General features: G+C 43.7%; 1 protein-coding gene and 1 non-coding gene across 2 annotated transcripts; both read right to left on the minus strand.

Annotated features, from left to right (window-relative positions):
• Positions 1–21: 21 nt before the first annotated feature.
• IFNGR1 (interferon gamma receptor 1) lies at positions 22–27,916 on the minus strand. Its single transcript, XM_006269424.4, has 7 exons — positions 27,631–27,916; positions 21,195–21,309; positions 20,821–20,993; positions 16,325–16,473; positions 15,688–15,865; positions 12,450–12,559; positions 22–7,707 (listed from the first exon to the last, which is right to left on the minus strand). Exons 1-7 carry the CDS (start codon positions 27,737–27,739, stop codon positions 7,237–7,239), a joined length of 1,305 nt encoding a protein of 434 aa, XP_006269486.3. The 5' UTR covers positions 27,740–27,916; the 3' UTR covers positions 22–7,236.
• Positions 25,001–25,106, minus strand: LOC132248018 (U6 spliceosomal RNA). The gene has a single exon (XR_009459375.1). It is a non-coding gene; the product is annotated as a U6 spliceosomal RNA (small nuclear RNA).
• Positions 27,917–27,949: the final 33 nt, after the last annotated feature.

Below are 27,949 nucleotides of genomic sequence, written 5' to 3' on the forward strand. Positions count from 1 at the left end.
GTTGAGCACAAGCCACACAAATTTATCTGAATTTTTTTTATTCAAAATTGAAAAAAAACACAAACACTTTACACGATTTACAAATGATATTTGGTTATGTTATTTACGTAGCCAAAACTAAAGTGCCTAGATATCTAGAAGATAATAATTATCCATTAATAACTGTTTCATAGTTAGTTTAACATCTGAAAGTTTAACTTTATGGTTAGCATTTCTGAAGAAATACAATTCTATGAAATCTATATTTTGTTTTATCTAAAAAAAAATTTCTGTAGAAACAATCTTTATATTTTGGTTTTATTGTGGAGTACTATATAAAAATATTTCTTCTTGAAAACACACTGCAGTTAGCAAACAACAGATACTGCCCTAATTATCAACATTTACATATCACATTTGGTCCTGAGTATGATCATATAATGCATCTAAAGACCTGGTAACATTATGGTAGGGTTACTCGTGGTGGGGTAGCCCTTATAAAATACCACAGTGTTGCAACCTCCAGAGTAAGGCAAATATAAGGTACCTCAAAACCCTAGCCCCTAGTGCCTTGGGAGTCCTCTGGTTGGAGAAAGGCTAAGGGATGTCGCCTTGACAGAAATACGCTGTCACTGAGGCGTTTGCTGATCTCTAGCAGAAGCTACAGCCGTCAAGGCATTGGACTTGATCTGGCCTCCAGATTCTGTCTCAGGGGGGATGGTAGGTCTCGGGCAGCCTCAACATCTCCGTTCTTGCTAGGTGTACACGTTAAAGGTGTTGGTGTGATGGTCGCAGGACTCCGTACAGGCGGATTCATCAGGCACCTGATTAGATCTCTTGTATGTACGCCATGATCCAGAGGATCGATGGTTGCCTACTACTTATCACATTAAAGTTACATGACACAGCTGGAGTATGAGTAATTGTCAAATCAACTTACGGAAAAAGTTCTCGCATGCAAGTTCTTTATCAAGCCAGACTGCAGAGCAATTTTCACAACAATCAGCTTGAATAATCACTTACACAAAGAAAGCACAATTTAAAGAATGTTTTGTGCTCATTTAACTAGAAACAGGTCACTGACAGGCTGAACAAACAGTTTCGGAGAAAGTGTTCAATTACAGGTAATAAGAGAATTCTTGATACAACAAGCACAGAATATTTCTTTCAAGGAGGAACAGCCTTTAGAAGTTAGAAGTGGCACAAATACAGAGCTGCCAACAACTAAAATAACTGTAAACACAGAGACTTCCAAACCATGCAGGACCAAATAATTGGCATCTTACATCTGTAGATCTTATACTATTGTGTCTAATAATAAAATATTAAACTTGTGCATGTAAGGGTCCCTCCCCAGATAGTGGTACAGATAACCTCAAATACTTTGGTGAAAAGGGATGTACAAGTGTATAGGGATACAGAAGCATTTCTGTGTTCCAAACGATTTGGTAAGATTTAAATGAATTAAAATTCATTCTTAAAAAGACACTGAAAATACACATTGCATGCTTCAAAGTCTCTCTCTTACCATGCTATTCAGAATCGCACAAGAAAGGTAACTGTTAAGAGCTAATATAGAACTTCCAATCTACTGTCCCACTTTCAAATACAAGTAAAAGCTTGTTGTTTAGATGAAGGTTTTCATGCCTAAGTGCAGCATAAAAAAGGGTTGTTTTTTTAATTTATAAAAACCTACTGGGTTCTTAAGCAACCTGAATATCTACAAACCTTAGCTGTGCAAACTCTCAGTTCCAATGATAATTTCACTAGGAAATTAAATGCAAAATATGCTCATCAGTTACAATACTTCAGGGTTTTTCTGAAATAAAAATATAAAGTTTAGAGAGGACAACTAATTTTCTTCCTCTGTGCAACTGTCACAAAGTTTTTTCTTATCTTCTTACACTACACATAAACCAACAATACAAAAATACAAAGAATTTATATTTGTAATTTTATGACATTACAAGAGAACAGTGCTTTTCTCTCTAGTATAGGGGACATTATCTTCCAAACAAAATAGCACTTTCCCCATAGTGATTACACTGATCACATGATTACTGCCAAAACACCCACTAGCATAAAGACAACCTCTCTCAGCCACACAGATCAGCATGGCTTTTAAAAGATCTGGAATGTAAAAGGACGAATGGAAAAGCAGCGCTGGAATGGGAAAAGCAGTCTGATAGACATTTAAGGAGTTTCATAACTAGTTTTCACATGCAAAGAACAACCATTTCTTTTCTAGGTAACAGCAAAATCAAATCTAGAGGCAGCTTTCCAGAATGGAAATATAACCTTATGAACTCAGTTTACTGCATTCAACCCCAGAAGACACCAAAGCCTGTAAAGGATCTTATTTTACAGAGAAATTATAGAAATCAGTATTTCCAGGTGTGATACTGAAACAACAGATCAAGCATATTGCTTCTAAGACTTTCTCATTGTGGCAAAGAATAGCTGGAATTTAGACAGAGCAAACTGTATGATTACCGGGGATCCTGGTTTTCTGTTTAAAAATCCAAATTCTCTGATTTTCTCCAAAGCCGTTTTTCTATATTGTATCTATATATTACCCGAGAGGCCTGAACAGGCGTCTTTACCTGTTCGGGCTGCTACCTCTCCTGCTGCATCTGGTGTGTCGCCATCCCTCCCGTGGGTGCTGAGGGACAGGGAGGCAGGCCCTGCGCAGGCTGCTTTGTCCCAGGCCATGGGGGCTTGGCAAAACTGGAAGTACCACGGTGGGCACTTCTGGTTTTGCTTTTACCTTACAAGCCAGCATGCTGGTTAATAGAGTATGCCAGCTTGTAAGGTGCTGGATAATGCAGCTTTTACTGTATTTACAATTTTAAAGCAATTTGGAAACCCGCCAGCACCTCAATCATTATAATTAAATAAATCCTAAATACCTATATTTTGGCATTTGATTTGGGTTTTTTTTTTTATCATGGAAAAATCAGAGCTCCCCTTGCCCCCTTCACTCACTAGGATGTGGGTCCAGCTGCGGTTGTCATCTCCCCCCACCACTCTGTGGTGCTGTATAGCCCTGATATGCCATTGTACCTCACTCTCGACCCACTGCCCCTCCAGCTCTGCTGGTGCCCCTCAGTCCCAACTGGTGGGGAAGCATAAGTAATGCATTGGGGGGGGGGGGGATGCTCCCCCAGATTTCTGTGCCCACAGTGGCATGTTGGCCTGCAGTTAGACTAAACCAGGCACTACCTCCGCAGCCCAGTGGGCAGGACCTGGTGTGGGAGGGAGTGCCATGCTGTCATGGTAAGGCATGGCAGTGACGTGGGGCTGTGACACAGGTAGGGGAGCATAAGCAATACATTGGGGAGGGGACACATGCTCCCCAGATTTCTGTGACCACAGCAAGATGTGGGCCTGCAGTCAGGCTAGACCAGGCACTGCCTCCGCAGCCCAGTGAGCAGGACTTGGTGTGGGAGGTTGTGCTCCCTGATGCTGCCAAGTGGGCAGGAGATGCCTCACCTTGGCAACCATGGCGGTGCAGCACTTCTTCCTGTGCCGAGTCCTGCTCACTGGGCCCTGGCACCTGCCCAGAGCTGGTCAAGCCCCACTGCAGCCCCACTGTGGGAACTGAAATATATGGGGGCATGTACACCCCCTCCCATGCATGGCTTTTGCCCCCCGCACTCCCAATACATGGCCTATGCCCCCTTCTAGGTTATGTAGTTTTCTATAAGTGGCATAGTTTAGATTCATAGTGAACAACACATACACACACTTGCCTTGGGGAAGGAGAAGTGGGGAAGGGAAACAGCAAATTTTAGATCAGGTTCTGTCATTTTTAAAAATCACCCTGTGTGCACCAAACTCCTGTTCCATTACAGGTGTAGAACAGTTTCTGACCACTTATACTGGTAATTTCTATACCTGGCCTAGGGGTTAAACTGCAGCCCCTGGGCTCCCACTGCTCTGGTTGCAGCTGGGGTCTCTGGGCTTCCTCTCCCTCCAGCTTCTTCTTCCTCATCCCAGGGGACAGAAGAGTGTAGTGCAACAGCAGCAATGACAAGGTGTCAATGAGGGCAGCACCCTCAGGTGCTACCTTTGTAGAAGGGCATAGCTATGACCATACTAGCAGCTAATTGCTGCTGCATGTGGTACTATGACAGCTGGTGCTGCCCCAGGCATGGAGCTGTGCTGCTATGCCTCTGGGTGGGGGAGCCTGGGCTGCCCCAACTTGCGGTGCAGTGGCGGAATGACATGTGATGTACAGCCACAGGACACCATTGCCGCTGCTAGTGTGGCCAAGCTATGACAGAGCTGTCAACTGCACACCCTAGTACCTGTGCCACCCCAGCCCTCACTTAGAAGCCCTGACTCCGCAAATTAATGCTTAGCATCAAGAACTTTTTTTCTAAAAAGAGATTAAAAAGCTGAGCAAAACCCTGTCTGTCAAACTTCAGTTCTCTGGTCAAGAAGTGGACAGCTCTCAGACCTGACCACAGTGATCTAAACTTTTAGAAATCAAGATTTGATTATTGCTATTCATATTTAGGAAAAAAAATCCCAAAACCCAGAAACACTCCTTATACCAAATACAAAATACAGCAATCCAACATGGATCATGAGCAAATCACTGTGACATTCCATTCTATTCAGTGGGGAGCCACTTACAATACACATAAAAAGTGCATTCTCTATTTAAACCAAAGAGGCTCTGAACTATGTATGCATTATCTACCTGCATAGTATTCTGACTTTCCTGAATGAAGGTTTCTAACTTCACTGAGATTTTAAATACTTCCTACAAAGAAGGCATCTCATCTTCAAATTTTGTCCAGTGACACACTATTTAAAACTGATCAGCTGGCCTCAGAAGCCTTTTAATAGAACAGAGAAAAAAAATCTAAATCTATTTTAATTTTGATGGCTTTAAACTTTAGAATCCAGAACGCCATCAAGTGATCAAATTAAGTAACTACAGCAAATTACCAAAAATATCTTATTGTCCTAATGGTTGAAAAAGAATGGTAAATATTTTCAATCTGGCAAAAAAGATTGCTAAGAGTTCCATTAATTTATGTAAATTACATTCCTTTGAGGAAAAACAGCTAGTCAACAGTAACCGTTTCCTGATCATTATTCAGCATGCTAACATACCACTTTCCCCAAGGGTAACATGTGAATTGCACAATATAGGATCTATACACAAAACAAATTAATAAACCTGTAAACATAAAAGATAGCTGTTTCAACAAAAATGTTAATATTTACAGTACATGCTTTTTAAGGAAGTGCTCAGGAAGATCTTGGAGAGAATCATCAAGAAACACATCCGTGGGGAGGCCTGCAGGGGAGATCATGCTCAGAGGCAATCAGCAAGGGTCCATCAAAGGCAGGTCTGCCTGACCAACCTCATTGCCTTTTATGACCAAGTAACTAAATCCTTGGATGACGGTGTCACTGTGGACATAGTCTTTCTAGACTTTAAGAAGCCTTTTGACACAGTCTCTCACCCCATCCTCATCAATAAATTAAGCGACTGTAGCATTGATGCCTGCACAGTTGGATGGGTAAAAAACTGGCTGATGGGGCACACCCAGAGAATAGTGGTGGACGGGTTGTACTCAACCTGGCGAGATGTGAGCAGTGGGGTACCCCAGGGCTCGGTCCTCAGGCCTGCACTGTTTAACATCTTCATCAGCGACTTGGACAAGGGGGTAGAAAGCACACTGTCCAAGTTTGCTGATGACACCAAGATGTGGGGCGAGATGGACACACTTGAAGGGAGAGGGAGGCTGCAACTAGATTTAGACAGACTACAAATGTGGGCAGATGAGACTAGGATGGGGTTCAATGTAGATAAATGCAGGGTGCTGCACCTTGGGAGAAGGAATCCACAGCATACATACAGGCTGGGGAGTTCCCCTCTTGAAAGCACGGAGGCAGAAAGGGATCCTGGAAACATTGTTGACTCCAAGATGAACATGAGCCGCCAATGCCAGACCGCAGCCAGCAAGGCCAGCCATACCTTGTCATGCATCCAAAGGTGCATCTCAAGCCGGTCCAGGGAGGTGATGTTCCCCCTCTATGCAACATGGTCAGGCCGCAGTTGGAGTACTACGTCCAGTACTGGGCGCCGCACTTCAAAAGGGATGTGGCCAGCACGGAGAGGGTTCAAAGGAGGGCCACCCGCTTGGTGAGAGGGCAGCAGGACAGGCCCTACGCGGAAAGACTGAGGGACCTGAACCTGTTCAGCCTCAGCAAGAGGAGGCTCAGGGGGGACCTGGTGGCTGCCTACAAACTCATCAGGGCAAATCAACAGCAAATAGGTAGAGCCCTTTTCTCCCCAGCACCACCTGGGGTGACGAGGAACAAATAAGCTGATGGAGAATAGGTTTAGGTTAGAGATCAGAAGGCAATATTTTACAGTCAGGGTGGCCAAAATCTGGAACCAACTTCCCAGAGAAGTGGTCCTCGCCCCTACCTTGGGCAAATTCAAGAGGAGGTTGGACAATCACCTGTCTGGGGTCTTGTGAACCCAGCATTCATTCCTGCCTGTGGCAGGGGGTCAGGCTAGATGATCTGTTCAGGTCCCTCCTGACCCTAGCTACTATGAAACTATGAAGTGGTTTGCATTGTTTCGATTAATGCCGGCTTACAAAGATTGTTGTTGTTCCAGAGAGGATACCATCAATTCTGGTCTAGGTCATCTAGTCACATTCCAAAATCAATATATAGTACATAAATGATTCTTAAATGTAAAAAGATTTAGCAAAGATAGAACGTGCTGGAAAGTTCTTTGATATGACAATTGTTCTATAAAAGAGGAAAGCTGATCTCCAAAATAGTAATGACGAAGGGACTAAAAGATTCCCATTGTTGCTAAATGTTTGAGAAGGAAGATGTGTATAAAGGGCCAGGACGGCAAAAAATGACTTGCCTTTTATCCACAAAGCCTTTATGCGTATGAAAATTCCTTACTTGTACACTACCATTAACAAAGCACTGATTTCTATAGCAGACAATATAACTGTGTTATATACACACTTCTGAAAATTGACAGGTTACTAGACCTACTTGTTATGCTGTCAGCTACATTAGCATCAATCTCTATTATGATTCCCACTTAATTTTCAGGATTCTGATTTCCATATACTGGAAAGCCCACATGCAGTGAAGTTTGCAAAACTTCTAGATGTCAATACAAGGATTATAAGTGACATTGTGTAGTCCTCAGTAATGCTGTTCTTCCGAACTCGTGGCTAAATGTTACAGTCAACCTTGCAGTTAGTGTCTATATTCAATCATAGATTCCTGCTCCCCAACATCTACGAGCACATCTAAGGGCACATGAGGTTTGTCATAGCCAGAAAATGTGATTTGGTTCACTGAGTTTTGAACTTCAGTGGTGGGAGGCTTGGAGTTTGAAGAGAGCTCCTCATGCAATTCCATTTGGCTACTATTAGAAGTAAAATAATTATCTTTTACATCAGAACTCTGTTCAGTATTCGGAGATAACTGCGAAGTGCTTTCTTGAATGCTCCCCTCTTCTGTTGTGCTTGATGTTTCCTGGGAATTGACAGAGCATGCTTCTTCACAGCTGTCCTTGGGGCTAGAAGTCCCAGTTTCTTGTTCTATCGCAGTTACCTTATCACATACTGGCGTCTTGGCTGATGATGAGGTTATGACAGAGATATACTTTGTATCTTGTTTAATTTCTAAGGTGTGGCGCGAGTTCAGGTTTCTTACCACAGCAACCTAAAAAAGTAAAGACAAACGTTTTTATTTGTATATAAATTAGCAGTTTACTACTTTCAGTCTCTAACAGTCAAAAAGAGTCAGGAGTAAATACAAAAAATATAAAGTGATAATATAATTTTAAAATTCCAGGACACCAGAATTCAAGTTAGAGTTTGCAAACAGATTCCAGTAGAGGTTATGTCACCTATGGCCATGACACTGACTGGCCTATAAGCCTTTTACGTAAGATAACAAAAAAGTATCAAATCCAGAACTACATATCAAGAACCTCAAAAAAGTTTTCTTCCCTCATTACAAGTTGTTATTAGGGCTTTGCAGGGGGGAGAGGAGAAGTAGTGTAACTTGCTGAAAAAGATACAAGGTGCCTTGGGATCAATTTATGTGCTTGGATTTATAATTATTGAAGATATAAAAGTAACAATTTTAAGCTACCAAGAGCTCAGCCTTTCAAGCATCCATCTCTCCAGATACTTTAAACTTCATGTAACACAGTGAGCAAAAGATGATTTAGGGTCCCTTTTCTGCACAGGTATATAAACAAAAGGTAACCTGAAAGTTAATGGACAAGTAGCTACTGCTTGGAAGTTACAGAGAAGAGAAAAAGAGGTATGAGAGGGTTAGGATACAAAATACTGGACTTTTAATATTAAACCTATTTGACCCTGCCATTTTGTGCAGATAAAATCCAACTCAAACGTATCCTTAAAATTTGTTGCGAGGGGACAGAATTCACATTGTAAATATAATATGAAACCACAAGAATTGAAATTTAAATGAAATTGTGTAAAGCTATTAACGAAAAGGAGATAAAATTCTATTGTTGCTAAAACATTTGCACCTATAACAGTTTTTACTACTCAATACCAGTTCAAAGGTAAATGAAGAAAAGATACATTTACAGATTTTCCCTTATTGGGATTCTAAAGGCGCATGTAGATGAAATGGAGGCCCTAAATTGAAGCGGTGGGTTTTAAAAAACACCGCTTTGATTTAGGGGTCATTTAACCTTACAATAAACTATATTTTTCCTGTGTTGTGCACGCATGCAGACATACACATATTCCACTGTCACGCACCCCGCTGACTTACCTGCCTCTCCAGCAGGGAGGGGAGGGTGAGCTGCTGGGGGGGGGGGGGGGGGGGGGGGAATTAAAATAAATAAAGGCTCACTGCTTTTCTTGGACAGAGCTTGCCTTCCTGGGCTGCTGCCAGGCTGCCTGCAGGGTTTCTTTCAGAGCTGTGGTGCTGCACAGAGCCCGGTGCTTCACTCTGCAGCTGGAGGGGCAGCAAACTAAAACTCTTCAAAAGAGTTTTAGTTTACTGTGCCCCAAGTAATTTAAGGCACATTACACTGCTGAATTTCCTACAGCAGCTGGAAGTAATGCGCAATACGCTGCTGAGGCGTACAAATACCGAACCATTAAAGCGGTGCAAAAGCATTTGGCCCGCTTTAAAAAGTGTTGTGCATGCATGTCTCTAGTTTTGTCTACACACGACCTAAGTCTCCAAGTTAGGAAGGTATCTTTAGCCTTTGTGCTGCTCTTTGCTCTGAACAAAGCTAGAATTGAAACAGACACACACCTATTCGTCTTTTTACAAAACAAGGAAGTTAAAGAGGAAGAAAAAATTCCCACAGTAGACATTTCCTGGCACCAGCGAGGAGATTTCTTATAGCTAAGTGCTAAAGGTTCCTTGTAATTTAACAACAACCATATTTTATGTCTTTTACAGCCATACAACGCCCTCTCAGCCTTTCTACCAAGCCTTCTAGCAATTGAACTTTTCTTACAACTCAGACTAATAGTATGAGAATTAAAATACTACCTTACAATAACTATATTTTTCCCGTGTTGTGCACGCGTGCAGACATGCACATATTCCACTGTCACATACCCTTGAATTGGAAACTTGGTTAGCTATATTTGTTGAGTGTGTACACAGCTCCATGTTATTCATACATCCAACTGAGGATGTAAAGAAGAGGCAGTTGGGATATGCGTCTCATCTCCTTTATTACCAGTATCTTGAGGGTCTTTAAAGTAGAAGGAACTGAGGAAAGATTGTGAAATATATGAAGAGCACATCCTAATACTACCATTTCACTAAGTAACTTCCTTGGAGTGTGTATGCACATGTTTTCGGGGCAATTTTTCAGCAGAGTAAAGGCTTCTAAACAGACTGAAAATACTTTGCCAATCCTTGTGTTATCCTTGGATATTTCCTCAACTGCTTAAAACTGTGTAAATGTACTGAGAGAAAACCATATCTTTGTCCTATACGTGTTGACAACAGAAACATTCCTCAAGAAGGCTAAAGATAACTCTTTTAGAATAATTTATGGTGCTGAGTATTGTTGCTTGACTGATCAAACACACACTGAAATCCAATTAGGAGTTTCTCCAAGCCAAAATAAACTGTTGCATGCATACATACAAAGAATGAAAGGGCACTTGTAGAAACTTCTGAACTATGCAGGTCTCTTGACCCTTGACAGAATTTGGCGCCTCACCCTCGTAGGTATGCAGTTTATGAAAAAATACCAGCTGATAGATAATCTGATTTAAGGAGGCAGAAACCTTTGAACGAACTGGATGTGGTTTCAGTAAGACCTTGTCCTTACAGAAGACAGCAGATAGAGTGAGACTTGACATCACACAGCTCCCCCCAAGCTCCTGGACAAAGATTCTACCATACCGCTCAGCTGCTAAATGGAACAGGAAACAAAGGAATTTTATTTTTGGTGGGCAGCTGGGGAGAACACAGAAGGGAGCAGGATACCAGAAATGGTTAAATTAAGGTCTCATGGATGGAAAGACTTCATTACAGGAGGATAAATCTTGAACAGAAATTAAGAATCTTGCTACAATAGTGTGAGGGAAAAATTAAAATTTAGGATTGTGTTCATGATGGGTGTGTAATTTCATTGATCTGACTGACACGTTATTCCAATAGGAATGCCAGCATGTCAGACTTGTGAGCTGGAAGAAAATAACTGAGAGCAATGATATTATATACATAATCTTTTCCACTTAGCTAAATTTTCAAACAGTCTGTCTATGAATGAGAATTTACTGAACTTTTAACCAACAACTTCCTTAAAGGCAGCTTAATTTAGAATTGAGGGCTGCACCATGAGTGGGTACAAGACCTAAACATGACTGAAAAGTTGTGCCTGGGGCCAATGGTAAGACTATGGGATGTTGAAATTGACAAGATATGAAAATGTAGGTACTAAAACTATCTTGACTCTTGTCTACACCAGGGCTATCAACTTCTGCTTCATTACCTCCAGATAAGATTCTTCAGTCTTGTAGATGAAAGCTATGTACAAGTTCCAACACCTAGGGACCAGAAATACATCTCAAATAAAATCTAAGCTATCTGAAGCAATAACAGTTTCCTTCATATCAAGGATACCTTGCTTCTTGCAAATCACCTGAAAGCTAAAAGACTGAAGAGATTCATGTGTGGGTCATAGGATCCTAGGAAAGTAGGGTTTTAAAGGCACCTCATGGGCTCATATAATCCAGGCCTGAATAAACTATTCCAGCTAAGTGTCTGCCTAACCTATATAAAAATATTAGAGGGATGGAGATTCCACAAGTTCTCTAGGTAGCCTGTTCCAATGCTTGACCACCTCACAGTCCGAAAGTTCCTCCTAATCTCCACCCTAATTTTCCTGGCAGCAGTTTGAGGACATTGTTCTTAGATGATTCTGTGGCCACAGGGGACAGGATTATCACCCTTGTCTCTGTAGCTGTCCTTCAGGTATTTGACGATTTATCAAATCCCCCGTCATTCTCTTCTCCAGACTAAGTCTTTCTCCTGGGCAAGCAAATGTCTGTACAGTTTCCCTTGTGGGAGAAGCTGAAGTATAGTCCTCCAGCATCTCAGGATGTTTGGTGCCCCCCACACCCCCCCCACCCAAGAGACAGTGTGTTGCTTGGACTGGACTCTACTGCTCCAGTCAAGCAGGGAGCAGAACACATCCACTTCACAATCCCTTCACATTGTGCTGCAGAAGAGGCAGGCTGACACTAAACAGTTTGGGTCAGCAAATCAGGGCTGCCCTATGCCTTACTCTACCTGGCTTCAGACTGACTGAGGGCACTTGCAGAGAACACTGAGATATATGCACAAGAGCCCCTTGGCTGTTCAGTGTCAGCACTGTAAGCTCTCTGCTCTTCCAGGGCTCAGCATTTGAATATCCGTACAGGAGTCTAAGTTCTTCTACCAGGAAACAGACCTGGGAGAATTCCCCCCAGATCATCTGAACATGTGTACACAGCCTGAGTCTCCCATTAGGATCTACGTACGACCAGTGCATTAACATTGGAACATATCTGTGAACAAGCACCTGGACTGCTAAATTCTTGAAAACAATCGACTGGGAGTCAACTCAGTTAAAAAGGTGAAGCCTACTGTTGAAAGAAATAGAGTAAATCCTTACAAATGCTTATAAATCCTAAGTATATATATAAGATCATGGAAGATGAGACAATAGACAAGACCCAGAAGTTTAAAGGATCCATATAAGAAAGAAGAGTTACTTAACATAGCCTGTATAGAAATTAAGCATACTTGAGTTAACGTTTTAGTTCTATTGTATGCTGCTCTGTTTATTCCTCTCCTAAATGCTGCTTCTTAGGAGTTTCAAATAATATACTGATTATAAGACTGAGTTTGTTGGATTTTAATAAATGAAATACTATTATTATTGAACAGTAATGAGAACTTACCAGAGACTTGGGAAGTTTAATATTTTTCTTCTTTAGCTGGTTGTAAACATGGTATGATGCCAAAATTAGTCCAAAAGCAAGGACAGTGGCAGCCCCAATTACAATATTTGCTAATTTTGAAAGTAAGAACAAAGTTTGTTGTTAATCAACACATTTCTGTAACATCTAGATAATATTAAAATAGAAATGACTCACAACCTTTATAGCAAATAAATCTACATACAAGCTCTTCCTGCTTTAGTTTAGTTTCATGGTAACTTGTCCATGTGCCCTTCTTCCTGCTGCAAATACAACTAAAATACTTCCGTTTCACTGGAGGGACCCAGAGAACAAATAATCATAATTTCTAACAACCTATTTCCTCTGTACTCTCTTTTATAATCTAAAAATCCTAAAGCACCTGTTCTTGTTTCTCTCCTTGAGACACTGATTTGTTTACATCTTCATATAAAGTGTGATATTAAAACTGGACACAGCATGCCAGCTGAGGCTTCACCAACATAGAGAGCAAGAATTACACCGCACATCTATGTAATATTACATATATTAACAAATATTAACAAAAATCCTTACCTTTCATAATTCCAGAGGCATCATGCCTACAACACCACTCTAACAGCACCAACTCCCCCCCCCCCCCCCAAAAAAAACCAACCAAACAAAAACCCACCCCTCACCACCCTTAAACTCTCAGCACTATATGTACATAGTTGTGACAGGGTGGTGTCAGGGCACCCAAAAAAAAGATTCTGTTCCCATCCTGTTCTCAGAACAGTTCACCCCATACTCGCCCACCATGCCTTGTTGTTCCTGTAAATATATACACTGTGGGAGGCTGCCCTGATTGTAATTGTACCGACTACTCTTTGTGGCCTTATGAGCCAAACACATGGCTCCTCACCTCCAGTACACCATGTCCCATGCCTCACATATGGCATACAGTTTGTCACATCTGGTTCATGCCCACAGCTGGGTCACCTTCTAGCTCATCCCTCTAACTGGAACGTATTCAGCTATCACATCTGATTACTGCCCCCAGCTGGGATACAGCTCGACTCATGCCTATGCTGGGCTGTACTCAGTCATCATATCTAGTTCACTCTACTGTCATATCTGGTTTACTCTATTCACATCTGGTTTGTGCTCCTACTGGGCCACCTTATAACTCAGTCCTCAGCTAGGCTGTTCTCCTTAACTCTGGCCTCTCAACTCATCTTGGGCCTATTAACTCAACTCAAGACCCTACTCAGGCCCCTCAGCTTTGTCCTCAGCTACATTCAGATCTGGCTCACTCCTATCTAGACCTTCTCAATCATCCTCAAACCTGACTCAGGGCTGCTCAGACCCTCAGTATCACCTAAACCTACCTCTGGCTTGCTCAGGCCTATCTCACCTTACATAGACCAGGTTCTGGTTTGCTCAGGCCTTCTCCCCCTCACAGACCTGGCTCCAGCTTGCTCAGGCCTTCTCCATTTCATCCAGACCTGGCTCTGTTCTGCTTAGGCCTCTTCACATCCCTACCAGGGCAGCTGGACCCCATGGCCCAGATGCTCTTCCTTTCTGCCTCTCACTTTTCTGAAAGGGTGAGCTCCCCTAGCCTTCCCCTTCCATGGGGTAACCCACAAGGCAGTGGGGGCTGAGGTTTTCCAGCACCCCACCCTCACCTTTCACTGGAGTGACATAAGCGGGGCATTTACTGGGGGCTGCCCTGCAACAGGCAGTCCCACCATGTCAACCAACTTTAGTAGGGTGCGTTTTTGGTCTTACCCAGGGCCATCATCAGGCCTATCTGGTCTTACTATCTTTCCTTGTGGGCCTCCCTTGGGGGCCACCTTGTGGCCCTCTCCTGGGCTGGTGTTATCAAGCCCTCTGGCCCTGACTCCATGTCACAGTTTTCCTGGCCCCAACCCTTATCCAGACCCCATCCACTACCAATGCTCCGTGGACGACTGCCACAAGCTATGATGGCCCTGGTCCCTACTTCTCCGTAGTAGTCCCACTCCATCGGGACTTTCTGCCTCCCTGAGGCCTTGGCCCTGTTACCAGGCCAGTTGAGGTGTTAGGCTCTCTGCAGCTCTGGCTACCTCTGCAGTGGTCTATTTCACCCTTTAGGCCCAGATAGGCCCAGGCCAGTCAAGGTCCTCAACGCCAGTAACATTGGCCATTAGCCCTCTCCCATCCTGGGTCCTGCCTCCTGGGCCCCCTTGAGGTACCTCTTTTTCTGGATCATATCCACCCCTGCTGTTCAGGTACGCTTTGGCTTTGTACCCAATCTCACATGGTCTGGCCTTAGCTCTGTGGTCCCACTTAGTCAATCTCTGTGGCCTGATAACTTTGCCCTGCTCTTTGCACTGGTCTGGTTCTTCCCCTCTCCCAGCCTGTGACCTTTCACTGAGCTGGCCTAGCCTCTTTCTAGGCCCTAGTTACCTCTGCCCCTCTCTCCCAGGGCAGGCCTGCCTTCTCCTGGGGCTCTAGGTATGCAGCCTTCTTTCCCTCTGGACTGGTCTAGCTCTTCTCACAGGCACCGCTCAGCCCCTTGCAAGGATGTGGACCCCACTCTGGGTCCCTAGGAACCTTTACCTCCCTAATAGTTCCTATCCTATCCTCTGGTGGTACAGATGGTCCTCAGGAGCTGGTGTCTTCTTCCTGGTAAGTGATGCTCCCTCAGCTCCTCTGGTGTTGCAGCCATCCTCCCAGCTTGAACTCATGCCCTGTCTCAGCCCAGGCTCCTGCCAGTCAGCTGCCCCTTCATCAGTCATGTGAGGCATCTCCTAATCCACCCTAGCTGTCAGCCTTGGAGTCTGCTGACTCTTTAGCTGCATTGGCCTCACCTGTCAGGGCTCCGCAGTAAGCCTGGCTCTTTTAAAGTGGTAAACGTGCCCAGTGCCATGCCACAATATTATATTTAACATGAAACAAGAAGGTTACTTATTCTTCTCAAGAAAATATATACGCTTGCTCTAATTTTTCATGTTTATTATTCCTCAACTCTGCATGTTTTACTTGGTCAAGTAAATCACTTGTAGGAAGACCGGTATGAAGCTTCTGGAACTATAGAACTTGCCTACTGGTACCTTTGTTATTTGTTAATTATCCAACATAACCAAAACATTATGGTACCAATCAAGTAGAAAACCACAAAGCTGGTCACAAATGTTATAAAGTGTTACAACATCCATTGCATCAACTTTTTTGGACATAGCAGATCAGGTTATTAAAAAAAAAAAAAGTTTTTTACCTAGTTGCAGTTTCAAAGGAACATGAACACAAGTTTCATTTGACCGGTCGCCACGCATTTCACACCATGAATTAACTTTAGCTGAGACACAGTAGGTTAAACCTGAAGAAGGAACTAAAAAGCTTATACTGCATTTATGCTCCTCACATGATTCCAAGTCTGTCTTAAGTTCTTTAGTCTGCAAGAAAACACATTTTGGGGGGTGTTTTTAAAATTTAAAAAAAACTTAAAAGCAATACTTGAAAAATGTAAATTAAGTACAAAGGACAGAACAACGAACTATTTTACTGAATAAGGAGGATACAAGTACTCCCACTATTTCAACCATGGTACTCAGCACAACAAGGAATACTAAGTGAAAACCTTGATAGATTAGGTGACTAAATGGGGACACACAAAAAAGCTTCTACAGAAATAAATGGACTGCATGCCATGAACATTCACAGAGAATGGATTAGGCCTCTACATTAAAATATCACGGCTTCAGCTTCCAAATGTAATTCTTAATAATTTCTCGAAATCCAGGTTCAATTGTGGTGGATATAACTTAAAGTTAAAATAAAAATAAAGATTATTTGTTAACAGATCTCCTGTATAAAATGTGCTGCCCTATTCAAATATATAATCTAAAAAGTACCTGATTTTCATGGTCCCAAAAATACACTAGATAGTCAACTTCCTCACAAGAGTCAAGAAGATTCTCAGGTAGACAGGCAGGGTGGAAGATATCAACCTTCAGTTCATTGCCCTGAGTTAAAACAGTCAGTGTAGGTGTACCTATTTTACCTGAAACACAATTGTGCCTCTTATTAGTCTGAAAATTTTGATACAGAATGAGATATGAAAAAAAAACAAAAACTCATGTACAGAACAAGTTTTGAGAAACTTTCAAAAGACATGCCAGAATTTTAAGAAGCAATCCAATAACAGGAACGTTGAAGAAAGGCGGTGTGGGACGAATCTTGTTAATGTAACAGCAGTAATATCGAGAATGAAACATACTAGCAGTTCACAAACTGTGGGTCGCAACCCCAAATGGACTTGCAACGTCAGCGAGTGAGGTCATGGCACATGCTCTCTCCCATACCAGGTCCTGCCCACTGGGTTGCAGAGGCCCAGGGGAAGGGCAACAGGGCTGGGAGCCCCAAGCTTACAGCGGGCAACCTGCATCCTCCCCGCACCCACCCACCACAGGCTCTGCTCTGACTGTGCTGCCCATGGGGGAGGTAACAGGGCACAGCAAGATGGGGAGCTGGGCTTGGTGCTCTGGCCTCAGCAGCTGCTGCTGCATGTGGGTGGCAGCTGGGGCTCAGGCGCTGGTGGGGTGGGGTGGGGGGAGGTAGGGGCTGAGGGCCTGGGCATGAGGAACACCCCCAGGGTCAGGGGACTGTGGGTGGGGAGTGAGGGGCACCTGGGGTTGTGGGAGGGCTGTGAGTTGGGAGTGAGGGGCCATGCTGAGGAAATGGAGTCATAAATTGGGTCATGCTGAGGAAAAAAAAAAGTTTTGGAAGCACTGGATTCTAGGTTTCTGGATATGTAAAATCTAGAAAAATCGGCCAACAACAACGAGAAAACAAGACAGAAAGGTCTGCTGAGCAGCTTACAGCCAAAAACAAGGATTGAAAAATGGCAAAACAGTCTAAATGATTAAATGTTAAATGCACAGACTTAAAATTGGATACACAGCAGGGCAAAACTAGGCCCTATCTATGAGTTTAGATATCCTTATGATTTTCTAGTAGCTTTTTCATTTGAGCTCACATTATTAGGTATAAACTAGTACATAATAAATCACTTTTAAACCAAAACAAATATCTACATGTGGATTTGTATTAGTTTAAAAGCAACTAAAATTAAACCAATGCTATTTTACAACTTAGATGAAGCCTTAAAATTGACTTTTTTTTAACTGCTACTGTAAATAAGATAAACAGAGTGCCAGGTAGAGCATGAAACACAGCCCTACTAAATGATGAGGTCATTTAGTATCATGCACAGACTAAGTCAATACCACAGTAAAACAAAGGTCACAAGTTAAAAATAACAAATCTTATCAGAAATTAAAAGAATGACAAGCCAGAAAAGTTGGGTTTATTCCTCGTCATGAAAAAAGCACTGTAACGCTGGACACTGGAATACAGATATAATTATGTTACCTTAATAGTTGTTAAAAGGAATTTAAATAAAGCCAGAGGCACTTTTTCATACCAATTTAAATCTCACCAGTACTATTCATGCTGAAGAAGTCCAAAGCATTTAACATTAGGTACACAGTATAGCTGGAATTATTTTACAATATAAGTACACTGAAATTCTGATACTTCCAGATAAGTCCTTTTTCCATTCATTGTAGGCTTTTTGCCCATTGCGTCTATATTTAATGAAATGTTTATTCTCCAGTTGGTCTCAAGTCCCTTCCCTGAAACAGAGATCCCCGATTTTTTGTCCTGTTAAAAATGCTGAAATTTCTAGAACTCTCTGCATTCAAGTCTCTGTTTGTGAGTGCCTCAATCCAGCTGATCTTAGTACATAGTTGTATTAATTTATAAAGGTTTGCTCTTTGAAATTTAAAGCCTACAGACCTATTATTTTTTCTTCTATTTGAAGTGCAGTTTCCTTGTGATCACTACATCCAAGTTTAACCAATTTTCATACTCATGCCAATAATTCAGATTTTGTTCCCTAAACTCCAGTCATCGATGTTTCAATCGTTTCCTACAAATCATTCCCTTAGATCACGGATATTAAATAGAGCACCATCCTTAACCATGAGTCCATCAACATTCTCATCAGCTTTAGCATTTTCTCCTTGTTGTCCATCCTTCGACTCACTGATATTTCTTTAGCCATCGCCAAACCCACATTTATCTGACTTTCCATCCTCAGTGCTCAACCAGGCATGGAAATTACAAGTTCCTCTGAACAGTCTCACTTCATTCTCTCTTACTGCTTGTGCCACCCTTAATCCAAAAATGCTATTTCTCCAGGCATTCAAAAAAGATTGCTTCACAGGCCACATCTGGCTTGTGGACCATAAAGATGCTGACCCGTGATTTTTATAGCACCAATTCTTGAGTTATCTGCTGATCTTCATGATCTTGTCATATTGCTGCTCTTCACTTAAGGCTTTCAAAGCCTTCTGCCTGAGACAACAATGATATGTAATTAAGCTGTGCTGTGTTCAGGCCCTCAACCCTGAGCAGCAAGGCTTCTGTTACTAGGGTGGGCAAAATATGGCCTGCAGGCAAGATCCAGCCTACCATGGCAATCTGTACAGCCCGCAGCAGGACCTTTGGCCATGGGTACCGGGGGGGGGGGGGGGGGGGGGGGGGGGGGGGGGAAGGGAGGTCACCATGGCATGTGTGGCTGGTCCACCGTCCTCAAGTGCACAGCATGGCTGGGGCAGCACAGCAGCCGGACTCAATTTTCTGGCAGCCTCAGTGCTGACTTCTTCTGGTTGCTGCTGCCAGACCCAGCCCTGCTGCCTGTTGCCCCAGGATTCCTTTTACCAGAGACCCCCAAGGACTGACACAGCCCTTCGTCTGATTTGGTATCAAGTGAACTTTATTAGTAACCCCTCGGCTTATTATAAGCTTATTATCCTTGTACTACGACCTGGCAAGCGGTTCCTTCAGATGTTACAACAGTGACCTTAGGTGGTACCATCCTCAGATCCTGTGCTGGGTGTGTGGGATGTTAGTTTCTGGATTCCTTGTTACTCAAAGCAAGAATTCCAAGGTTGCTCCTGTCTCCCAACGGTGGCAACACAGAATACACACTGTCTCTTTGTCCACTACTTCTGTAATTTTCTCATCTCAAACTGTCCAATACTCAAGTTTATTACCTTATCTTTTTTAGATAAGGTACTCCAATTCTATTCTGGTTTTGGTTCCTTTCCTTCTAGGGAAACTACTGTCCCTGGTTATCCCACTGTACTAATCACAGCACTCATTTTTCCCAGTGCCTTACAAGGCATTATGTACAATTTAATTGCTTAGTTCCAGGAAGGCCTAAAGTTATACTAAGAGCCTAAGCATAGAGCAGTTTGCCCGCTGCACTGCACGGGCACCCCAGCCTGTCCACCCCACATCCATCACTGAGGGTGGGACCCATGTGGACACGGTGTGCGGCCAGACAGGCGAGCTGTGGCCATGGGCGGCTTGGAAGCTGCTTCCAAGAGCGGGGTGGGCAGACGAGGCCGGAGATTGGGACTGAAGGGAGGTGACAGGGCGGGGCTGGAGAAGAGCCACGATCAGCTGCCCGAATGTCCGTGCTGTCCCAATTCTGTGGGCAGGGGTATGAGGGGAACAGATCATGACTCTTCCCTGGGCCTCAGCCCCATGCTGGCACCGTCCTGCAATCCTGATCCCTGGCCTCACCCATCCCACTCCCAGATGTAGCTCCCTGCCCACCTGTCCCATCCTGTTCGCCTACCTGCGCACCCTGCCCTCATAGGTCCCGGCTGGTCTCAATGAAAACCTCGGGATCACTGGGCAGGAACAGCACAGGGCCAGGGGAACAGGCCCGGGTCAGAGCCTGTATGCCCCTACTTGCGGAACCGGCACTTACTGCAGGGATGTGTAAGAAGCAGATTGAGACTCTGCCTCAGGCCCTGTGCTGTTACTGCTTCACAATCCCAATCCCAGCCCTGGCTCTAGCCCTACCTGCCTGTCCTGCTCCTGTATGCTGTTTCCCATCTGCCTGTGGTCCCATCCCAACTGCTTGGCTTGTGCAGGGGCCACTTAGGGAGTTTTGGTAAGCTGTTGTGGGGGCAGGGGGAGGGTGATGACCCAACCCATGACAACGCACTGAAACTCCCTAAGCGGCCCTCTAGCCAAAATAACTGCCAACCCCTGCTCTACAGACTAGAAACTATAGTCAGACTCAAATTCATGGGCTTCCAATGGACAACGATCAGCTGCATCAAGCTGCTTTGTCTGCAGCCTTTCACTGGTTATGCACACCTTTAACCTGACTCTTTAAGTTAGCATTTTTTAAATTCTCAAGCAAACAGTACTGCACAAAAAATATTTCTCTTGTTTTTTAGATTTAGCAGAAATACCACAAATTTCATGTGAAAAAATCTCAAATCACTTATCTACATTTATAATTTTGGCTTACAATACCACTTACCCTGGTTAGCCAGAATAAATTCTTTAGATTCAACAAAACTGGATTCTTCTGAACCAACATGAGCTTTAACTTTAGCCCAGTGTGAGAGCAATGGATCGGTTATGTTCTCAGAGAGGTCACAATGATGACGCGAAATGTTCACGCAGCTGCTGATTTGCGCATAGTACCCTAATCTGTAAAACAGATGAAAAGCAACTATAACTTTTGTGGACAGAATATTATATTGCGTGGGAGAGAAAACATAAAAAATGTCAATTTCCACTGAGCTCCATATGGATCATACAATTTTGTTACGTGGAAATAAAAATATTTATCCTGGAGTATCACCACATATGCCATCTAAGGAAAAAGCTACAGGAAGCACAGAAACTTACTGATAGGGTTTGATTTCGACAGTAAAACGAGCATTTGGAACCATGCTTGAGTAATCCCAGCGCAATAAAGTCTTGAAGTTGAAGGATTCCATTTCAACATTTGTTGGTGGAGACACTAAAAAAGAAAGCAACACCACAACTGATATTTTGATACACAATTGTAATCAAGTACAAAAACTGGCAAAATATCATTTCTTATGGATTTATAAAGTAATCTATTTTTTGGTTCATTTCATCTACAGCAGAAATAAGATAAATCCCAAATACTTTTGCCTGTACAAACGTAGTGAAGTCTCACAAGTTTCTTCTGCTACAACTATTGTGAATTCTTTTAATCCAGCAGTGAATGGTATCACCTGACTGACAAGCTTGTAGATGATGATCACACTCTGCCACAGGTTTTGAAAACTGAGTAGGAATAGCATTATTGCTATATACATGGTCACATCTGCTAATCTTAAGATTTTATAACCATTTAAGGTCTGGTCTAAACAGACTAGTTTATCTAAAGGTGCTATTTCTTTTTTATTAATGCCTTTAAACCACTGCAATGTTGTGGTGGTAGTCTAAAATATTTTAAAAGGAGCTGTTATCTGCAAATATACAGGAAGAGGTTCACTTTTGATCAGGTCTGCACCCTTTAAGTATAAAAGAATCCTATCTTTTAAAAGCTAGAAAGGCTATTCAGCCTAGGTCTAATGTGCTTAAAAAAAAGGTTTTAAATGGAGTGATGCAATGCCCATAGATAAGCCCAGAGTATGGTTATATTGTTTCCCACATGGTTAGGATTTAGAAAATGTTCATATCAATAATAAAAACTTAAGTTTTAAAGCGGATTGTGGCTGCCCTACTTTCCCAGACTGCTGGATTTTCAAGTGATATCCATCAAAAAATAGCTTGATTTTCAGATTTCTAAACATCCCAGATGCCCAGTGAAATCCAAGTCGTTCATACTGCAGATTTTACCTAAAATTATTTCTGACTAAACCAAGGACAAAGAAGGGGTGATTGCTCCCCACCTGAAACCACTAGACTTAACCTATACATTAAGAAAAAGGAGAACATAACTTCTTATTGTTGACCAAAATCTTGTATGTGGCTTCGTACATATATATTTAAAAAATTGCACATAGAAGAGTTTGGCAGCGGCCTACAAAATGTGCTTCTGTTAGTTCAGTCACTACACATTTTTATAGAAAAACATACAAAAACAATGTACGTTGACTGTACAGGCAGTCCTCAAACTTATGACACAACTGGTTCCTGAAAACCATGTCATAAGTCAAACAGTCATAACTTGGAACCAATTTTCCCATACGAACAATGTTACACATAGTGGATTGGTTCCTTTAGGACTCTCAAAACAGCTGCCTCCAGCTCGTAAGTCTGTTGTGGTTGGGGGGGGGGGGGCGGCAGATCAATGCCCCAGCAGCAGAGGTGGGGATTCGGACTGGGGCAAGCTGCCCAGCCAGGGCAGAGGGGCGCGGGACTTGGGGGGGGAGAGGGGGAAGCAGCTTCCACAGCTGTGCACCGCTGGTCCAGGAGCTGCTTGTCTGGTGGCTCCTCCAGCAGCTCTTGCCGCTGGTCCAGGAGGACACAGGAGTGGGCGTGTGCCCCAGGATCTGTGTGAGGTGGGCTGGGCTGGGCTGTGGTCTGGATGGGTGGTGGAAGGTGTTGGGAGTAGGGGCTACGCTTTCCCGCCACTTGCCCAGCCAGGGCGGGGGGGGATGTGGGGCGGAGCTGCTCTGCCACCTCCAGACAAACAGCATACAGCAGCAGGAGCCACTCCAACCTTCCTGCAGCTCCCGGACGAGCTGCAGCAGGGCATGGGGGGTGGGGAGTGTGTGCTCCCAGATCAGGGTGGGCTGCAGAGCAAGGGTTATGGGGGGCTGCAGACACGCTAAAATTCCCCATAGCCCCTGATGCCTGCCTCTCCCCAATCTGAGCCCCAGCCCCAATCCCTCCCTCGCTGCGGGGGCATTGATCTGTCTCCTCCATGCCCCCACCATCCCTACCTCCATCCACCACAACAGACTTACCAGCTGGAGGCAGCTGTGTCTAGAGTCGTAAAATCTAGTAGCATGTCACCATAAAAGACCAACACAGGCCTTCTGGAAAACTGCGATTATTATGACACACAAACTCGACCTACCAGTGCTACTGCATCAAGGTAGTGGGACAGAAGAGATGCTAAGGCATTAAGACTCAGCCCCACGCTGCAACTGTTCTATACTCAGCGAGATAGTAACAGGGTATTAACACTTTAGAATTAAAAAAAAAAAAAAAAAGTTTCTAACCTATACAACTTACCACTTATTTCTTGAACCATGGAAAATGGAGGTCAGCAAGACATCCAAATTTCTTTTTGGACTGCCTGGACACCTAAATTCTTAAACCTCTGAGACTGCTTCAACATACATCACATGCCATGGTCAGTTTTGAATGGCAAGAAAAAGAATAAACAAGCCAAATGCACATGCTTTGGTTTCATTATCTAACAGTAAACCAAACCCCCCTCCACAGTCAGAAGTAAAATCCAGGACGACTCCAGTAGCATGGCTAAGGGAGGACTACTGCAGCATCACTCCTGGGTGCCCAGACCGAGTAGGGGAGGGTAAAAAAATAGCAGAATTTTCTAAATCCTAAGCCACTTCATTGCTGGCTCAGCCACTGACACTTCCCAAGGTGCAGATGTGTCCAGGTACGCCTCTAATTCTGTCACTTCTATCCCACTACCTTGCCTCTGTAATTCTTTTGTAATTCAGCAAGTAGTTAAGTGTGAATCTATCAAAGCCTGTCACACATTCCTCTAGCAGCTGGTTCATATACAGAATATCAGTATACTACTGACACCAGTTTCTTCTTAACTTCAAGGGGCAGAAGTCTGTACTCTGAATCCAGAACTCCTGATCAAGGAGTCAGGCTTGAGTAGGAAATGAAGATGCTTTCAGGACTCCTGCCTCATTTGCTGTCAAAATGAATGGTACAGAGACAGTGAGGATGGGATAGTGGATTGTCAAAATTAAAAGTACACCAGTCAAAGGCATCATCCCAGTTTCCTTGGTTTTCCCAAAGTCTGGGTTGATCTAATAAAAAATATCACATTTACTCAAAGAACCTTGCCTGCCTAAAATACAGCTAGCATTTATGCATTTTCCTCCTAGGAATTTAGTCAGGAAGTGTCTGTGTACTACTTTTAACTTATAAAGTGATATTATAAAATACTCAGGTACTTTCACAAGAAAGCTATTTCTCCAATTGGTTATCCAGTCACTAAAGCATACATAAGTAAGACACTTCACAAATTACAGCTAAAGCTCCCCATCTTTAAACCAATGAGACTTATTCTTACAAGAATTGTGAATAAAATTTGCAATAAATGTCTGGATAGATCAATTTGTGTCATATTATTCATGGTCCTTCCATGGCAGAACTAGTAAAGCTGTACTCAGCAGAGCATTTAGATGCCATCCAGTGAAAAGGACGTGGTTACACAAAGTTCTGAACAGCTTCCTTACATGATGAGTGTTACTGATGTGTGCACAGGAAGAAACACCACATGAGTGTACCAAAGGCCATTATGGTACAAATATATAAAGAGGTCAAATTAAGGTTGTTTAGCTCATTTTATTTTGCATTTCCTAGGTTTCAATCATTTGACTTTGCAAAGTTAACATATTTAATATAGCTTTTGTAAGTATGTTGGAAACATACAATCTGGAAGAGGTCATATTTGAGGGTTTGCTTCCTTCCCCCTGCCCCTTCCTCCTTCCCCCCCAAAAATAGACAGGAGAAAGACTTTTTTTAAAAATATGGAACACTTCACACATTTCTGTCATCCTTGCACAGGGGGCTATGCTAATCTTCTCTGTATCGTTTCAATTTTCATAGTTTCATAGTTGGAGGGTCGGAACAGACCTCAGCAGATCAAGTCTGACCTCCTGCCACGGCAGGAAAGAGTACTGGAGTCAAACGACCCCGACAAGGTGTTCATCTACCTTCCTCCTAAAGACCCCCAGGGTAGGAGCCAGCACCACTTCCCTTGGAAGTTGGTTCCATATCCTAGCCGCCCTGACAGTGAAGTAGCGCCTCCTGATGTCTAGCCTGAATCTACCCTCTGCCAGTTTGTGACCGTTATTTTAATATATGTGGCTGCCACATAAGTCTTGTGAAAGACTTAAATGAGCCATAAGTAGGCCACAAAGTGCCCATTTTGTTTTGTGCTATGTTAGCGATGGAAAATGAAGGGCATTTTGTCTTAAGAATGAGACCACATACTCTTTTCAGAGTATTGCATATATAAGGTTAAGATTCACCTATTAACCACAAAGACATATGAAGCTTTGAAAATGTTGCTGTGGTTTACTTATTTTTTAACATGCACAAAGTCAGCACTACAATTATTGGAAAAAGAGAAAGGTCTGCAAATTTTCAACCACAAGAGAAAAAGTGTCAACTTGTCAGAGAAGGTGTCAAATGTTAGGTATCACTCAGTAACATTTTTCCCCTACAATATTTCTGCTTTATGCTGCACAACAGAATTATGTTCACCTAAACTGTATTCAATATTTTTAATGATCATCGAGGCATATGCCCACACCTTATTTACTGCACAAATCAAATCTTACTCTTCATTATTCTTCACTGGTTGTTCTACGGTGCTCATGACTATGTATTTTAGCACTTTCACACATGTACTCAACAACTAGAATTCCCCCCCCCCCCCCCCCCCCCGACTTCAAAGTTTGGCTTCAGCTGGCATAAAGCAGGCTGGGCATAAGGTTTGTTATTCTCCTAAACTTAATCATGATTTAAAAAAAAAACCAAAAAACTCCGATGTTTACCTTATGCTTACTTCATGAGAGCAATAGCAATACAGCTAATTCTACCTGCACTTTTAAACGTAAGCTCATGTTCATCTTGTCTAGTTCAATTTGTAGTTTACAATTATCACACGAGCTCTACCTACAAATTAATTTTCTACAACTGAATTTTTAAATTCTTTATAAATAGGTTTTTGTTTTTTTTTTAAACATGAGGTTTGATGGCTTATTCCAGCGTGGCTACAAAGTCCTTTGAAACAATGCTACCTATAGGGAGTACAGTAAGTCCCCTTTTGCTGGAATCAAACAGTGACTCTGGGAGTAAATAAAGCCCTCACTCCTGCTTATTCCAATTCTTCTCTGCTTTGTGACTACTGTTTGGTCCCATCCAGGCTGCTCTCCTACCCTCTTCCACTGCTACCAGCAATACTTCACAACTTTTTTTTTTTCTTTCCTTTTTAACCCGTCTGGTTTCCTTGGCAAGAACAGGCCCAGGGGCTGCAGGTGGGTCAAACCTTCTTCCATCAGCATTTAAGGGTGTGAATACATGTGCATTAACACACTTTAGCTCACACGCATTAAATCTAGTACTTCTATTGTGAGGTACTAAGAAAATGTATGTTAGCCTGTCTTAATGAGCATTTACCAAATAGCAGGGGGCATTTTTATATGTGGTGTGGGGACATGGTGCCAGGTAGTTTAATCAGTTTCACAGTTGTTAGGGGCTGGAAAGGACCTTACAGATCATCAGGTCCAGCCCCCGTGCTCTTGGGCAGGAAAAACTCTGCGCCCAGCTCCTCTCCAGGAAGCCACAGTCCAGCTCTTCTCTGGGCAGGTGCAAGGCATTAATAAGTTTGTGCACGGCAAGATTTTAAATTGTTCACAGCCACGTACGCATGCACCTTGGTTGGCAACTAGTACATGGGTCAGGGGCGTCAAGAGCTAATTAAAAGCACCTGTGTGTGACATGCATCAGCAGTCCCCAAGCTGAAAAAATGGCAGTGGGGTGCCTTGAACTAAAGCTCATCAAACCGGTTTTATTTCAAAGCACCCCACTGTCATTTTTTCAGCGTGGCAATGCTGATACATGCAACACAGACAGCTGCCGCAGCGCCTCAATCTCCCTGCTGTGACACTTGACTAACTGAGTCTGCTCCGACACGCTGGATTTCCACATGTTTATAGGAGCTTACAGTTTTAGTGACACTTAATGCACATACACCTCTTTTGTGGAGCATGGTTTGTTTCAGCGAGGCTGTAACGTACATCACAATACGCAAACATGCATTAAAGCGTGCCTGACGGGTGTTCAGATCCCCGCTCGGCCTTTCCTTGCCATCTTTCCTCCCAGCTCATCCTCTCTCTCGAGGCAGAAAGGTGGCTCCCAGGAAACAGGCCTGCAGACCTCCTGTCTCGCCTGGGCTGCCTCGCCTTCCTCTTTCCCCCATCTTTGTTTTCGTCTCCCGTCGCGGATCGGTTTTCCCCTCTCCTCAGGGCCCGGCCTCTCCTCTCCCCCCCCCTGCACTCCCTTGGCAGCAGCTGCTTCCCCCTCAGCACGACCCTCCAGGAAAGCTCAGGCCCGCGCACGCCCCGCCTTGGCCGCCCCCCGGTACCTATGGGCGGGCGCCCCGCGGATCCGGAGCCGGCCAGGCCTGGGCGCGGCAGCAGCGCGACGAGCAGGAGCAGGTGCAGCATCGGGGCGCGGGCCCGAAGCCGCGTCATAGCGGCGCTGCGGGGCGCGCGACCCCCAGCCCCTTACCAACAGCGCGACCCCTCTCCGCCCGGCCCGGCCCGCCCCCAACTTCCCGCCTGATTACGTGACGCGCGGACAGTTAGGCTGGCACGCGGGGAGTTCCACCAAGACTAATAGAGTGGGCCTCAAGCAGCGCCGCTAACGTCACAGGCCAAAGGGGCGGGGTGAAACGGGCGGGC

Source organism: Alligator mississippiensis, chromosome 1 (assembly GCF_030867095.1).
Source record: "Alligator mississippiensis isolate rAllMis1 chromosome 1, rAllMis1, whole genome shotgun sequence".
Taxonomy (NCBI): domain Eukaryota; kingdom Metazoa; phylum Chordata; order Crocodylia; family Alligatoridae; genus Alligator; species Alligator mississippiensis.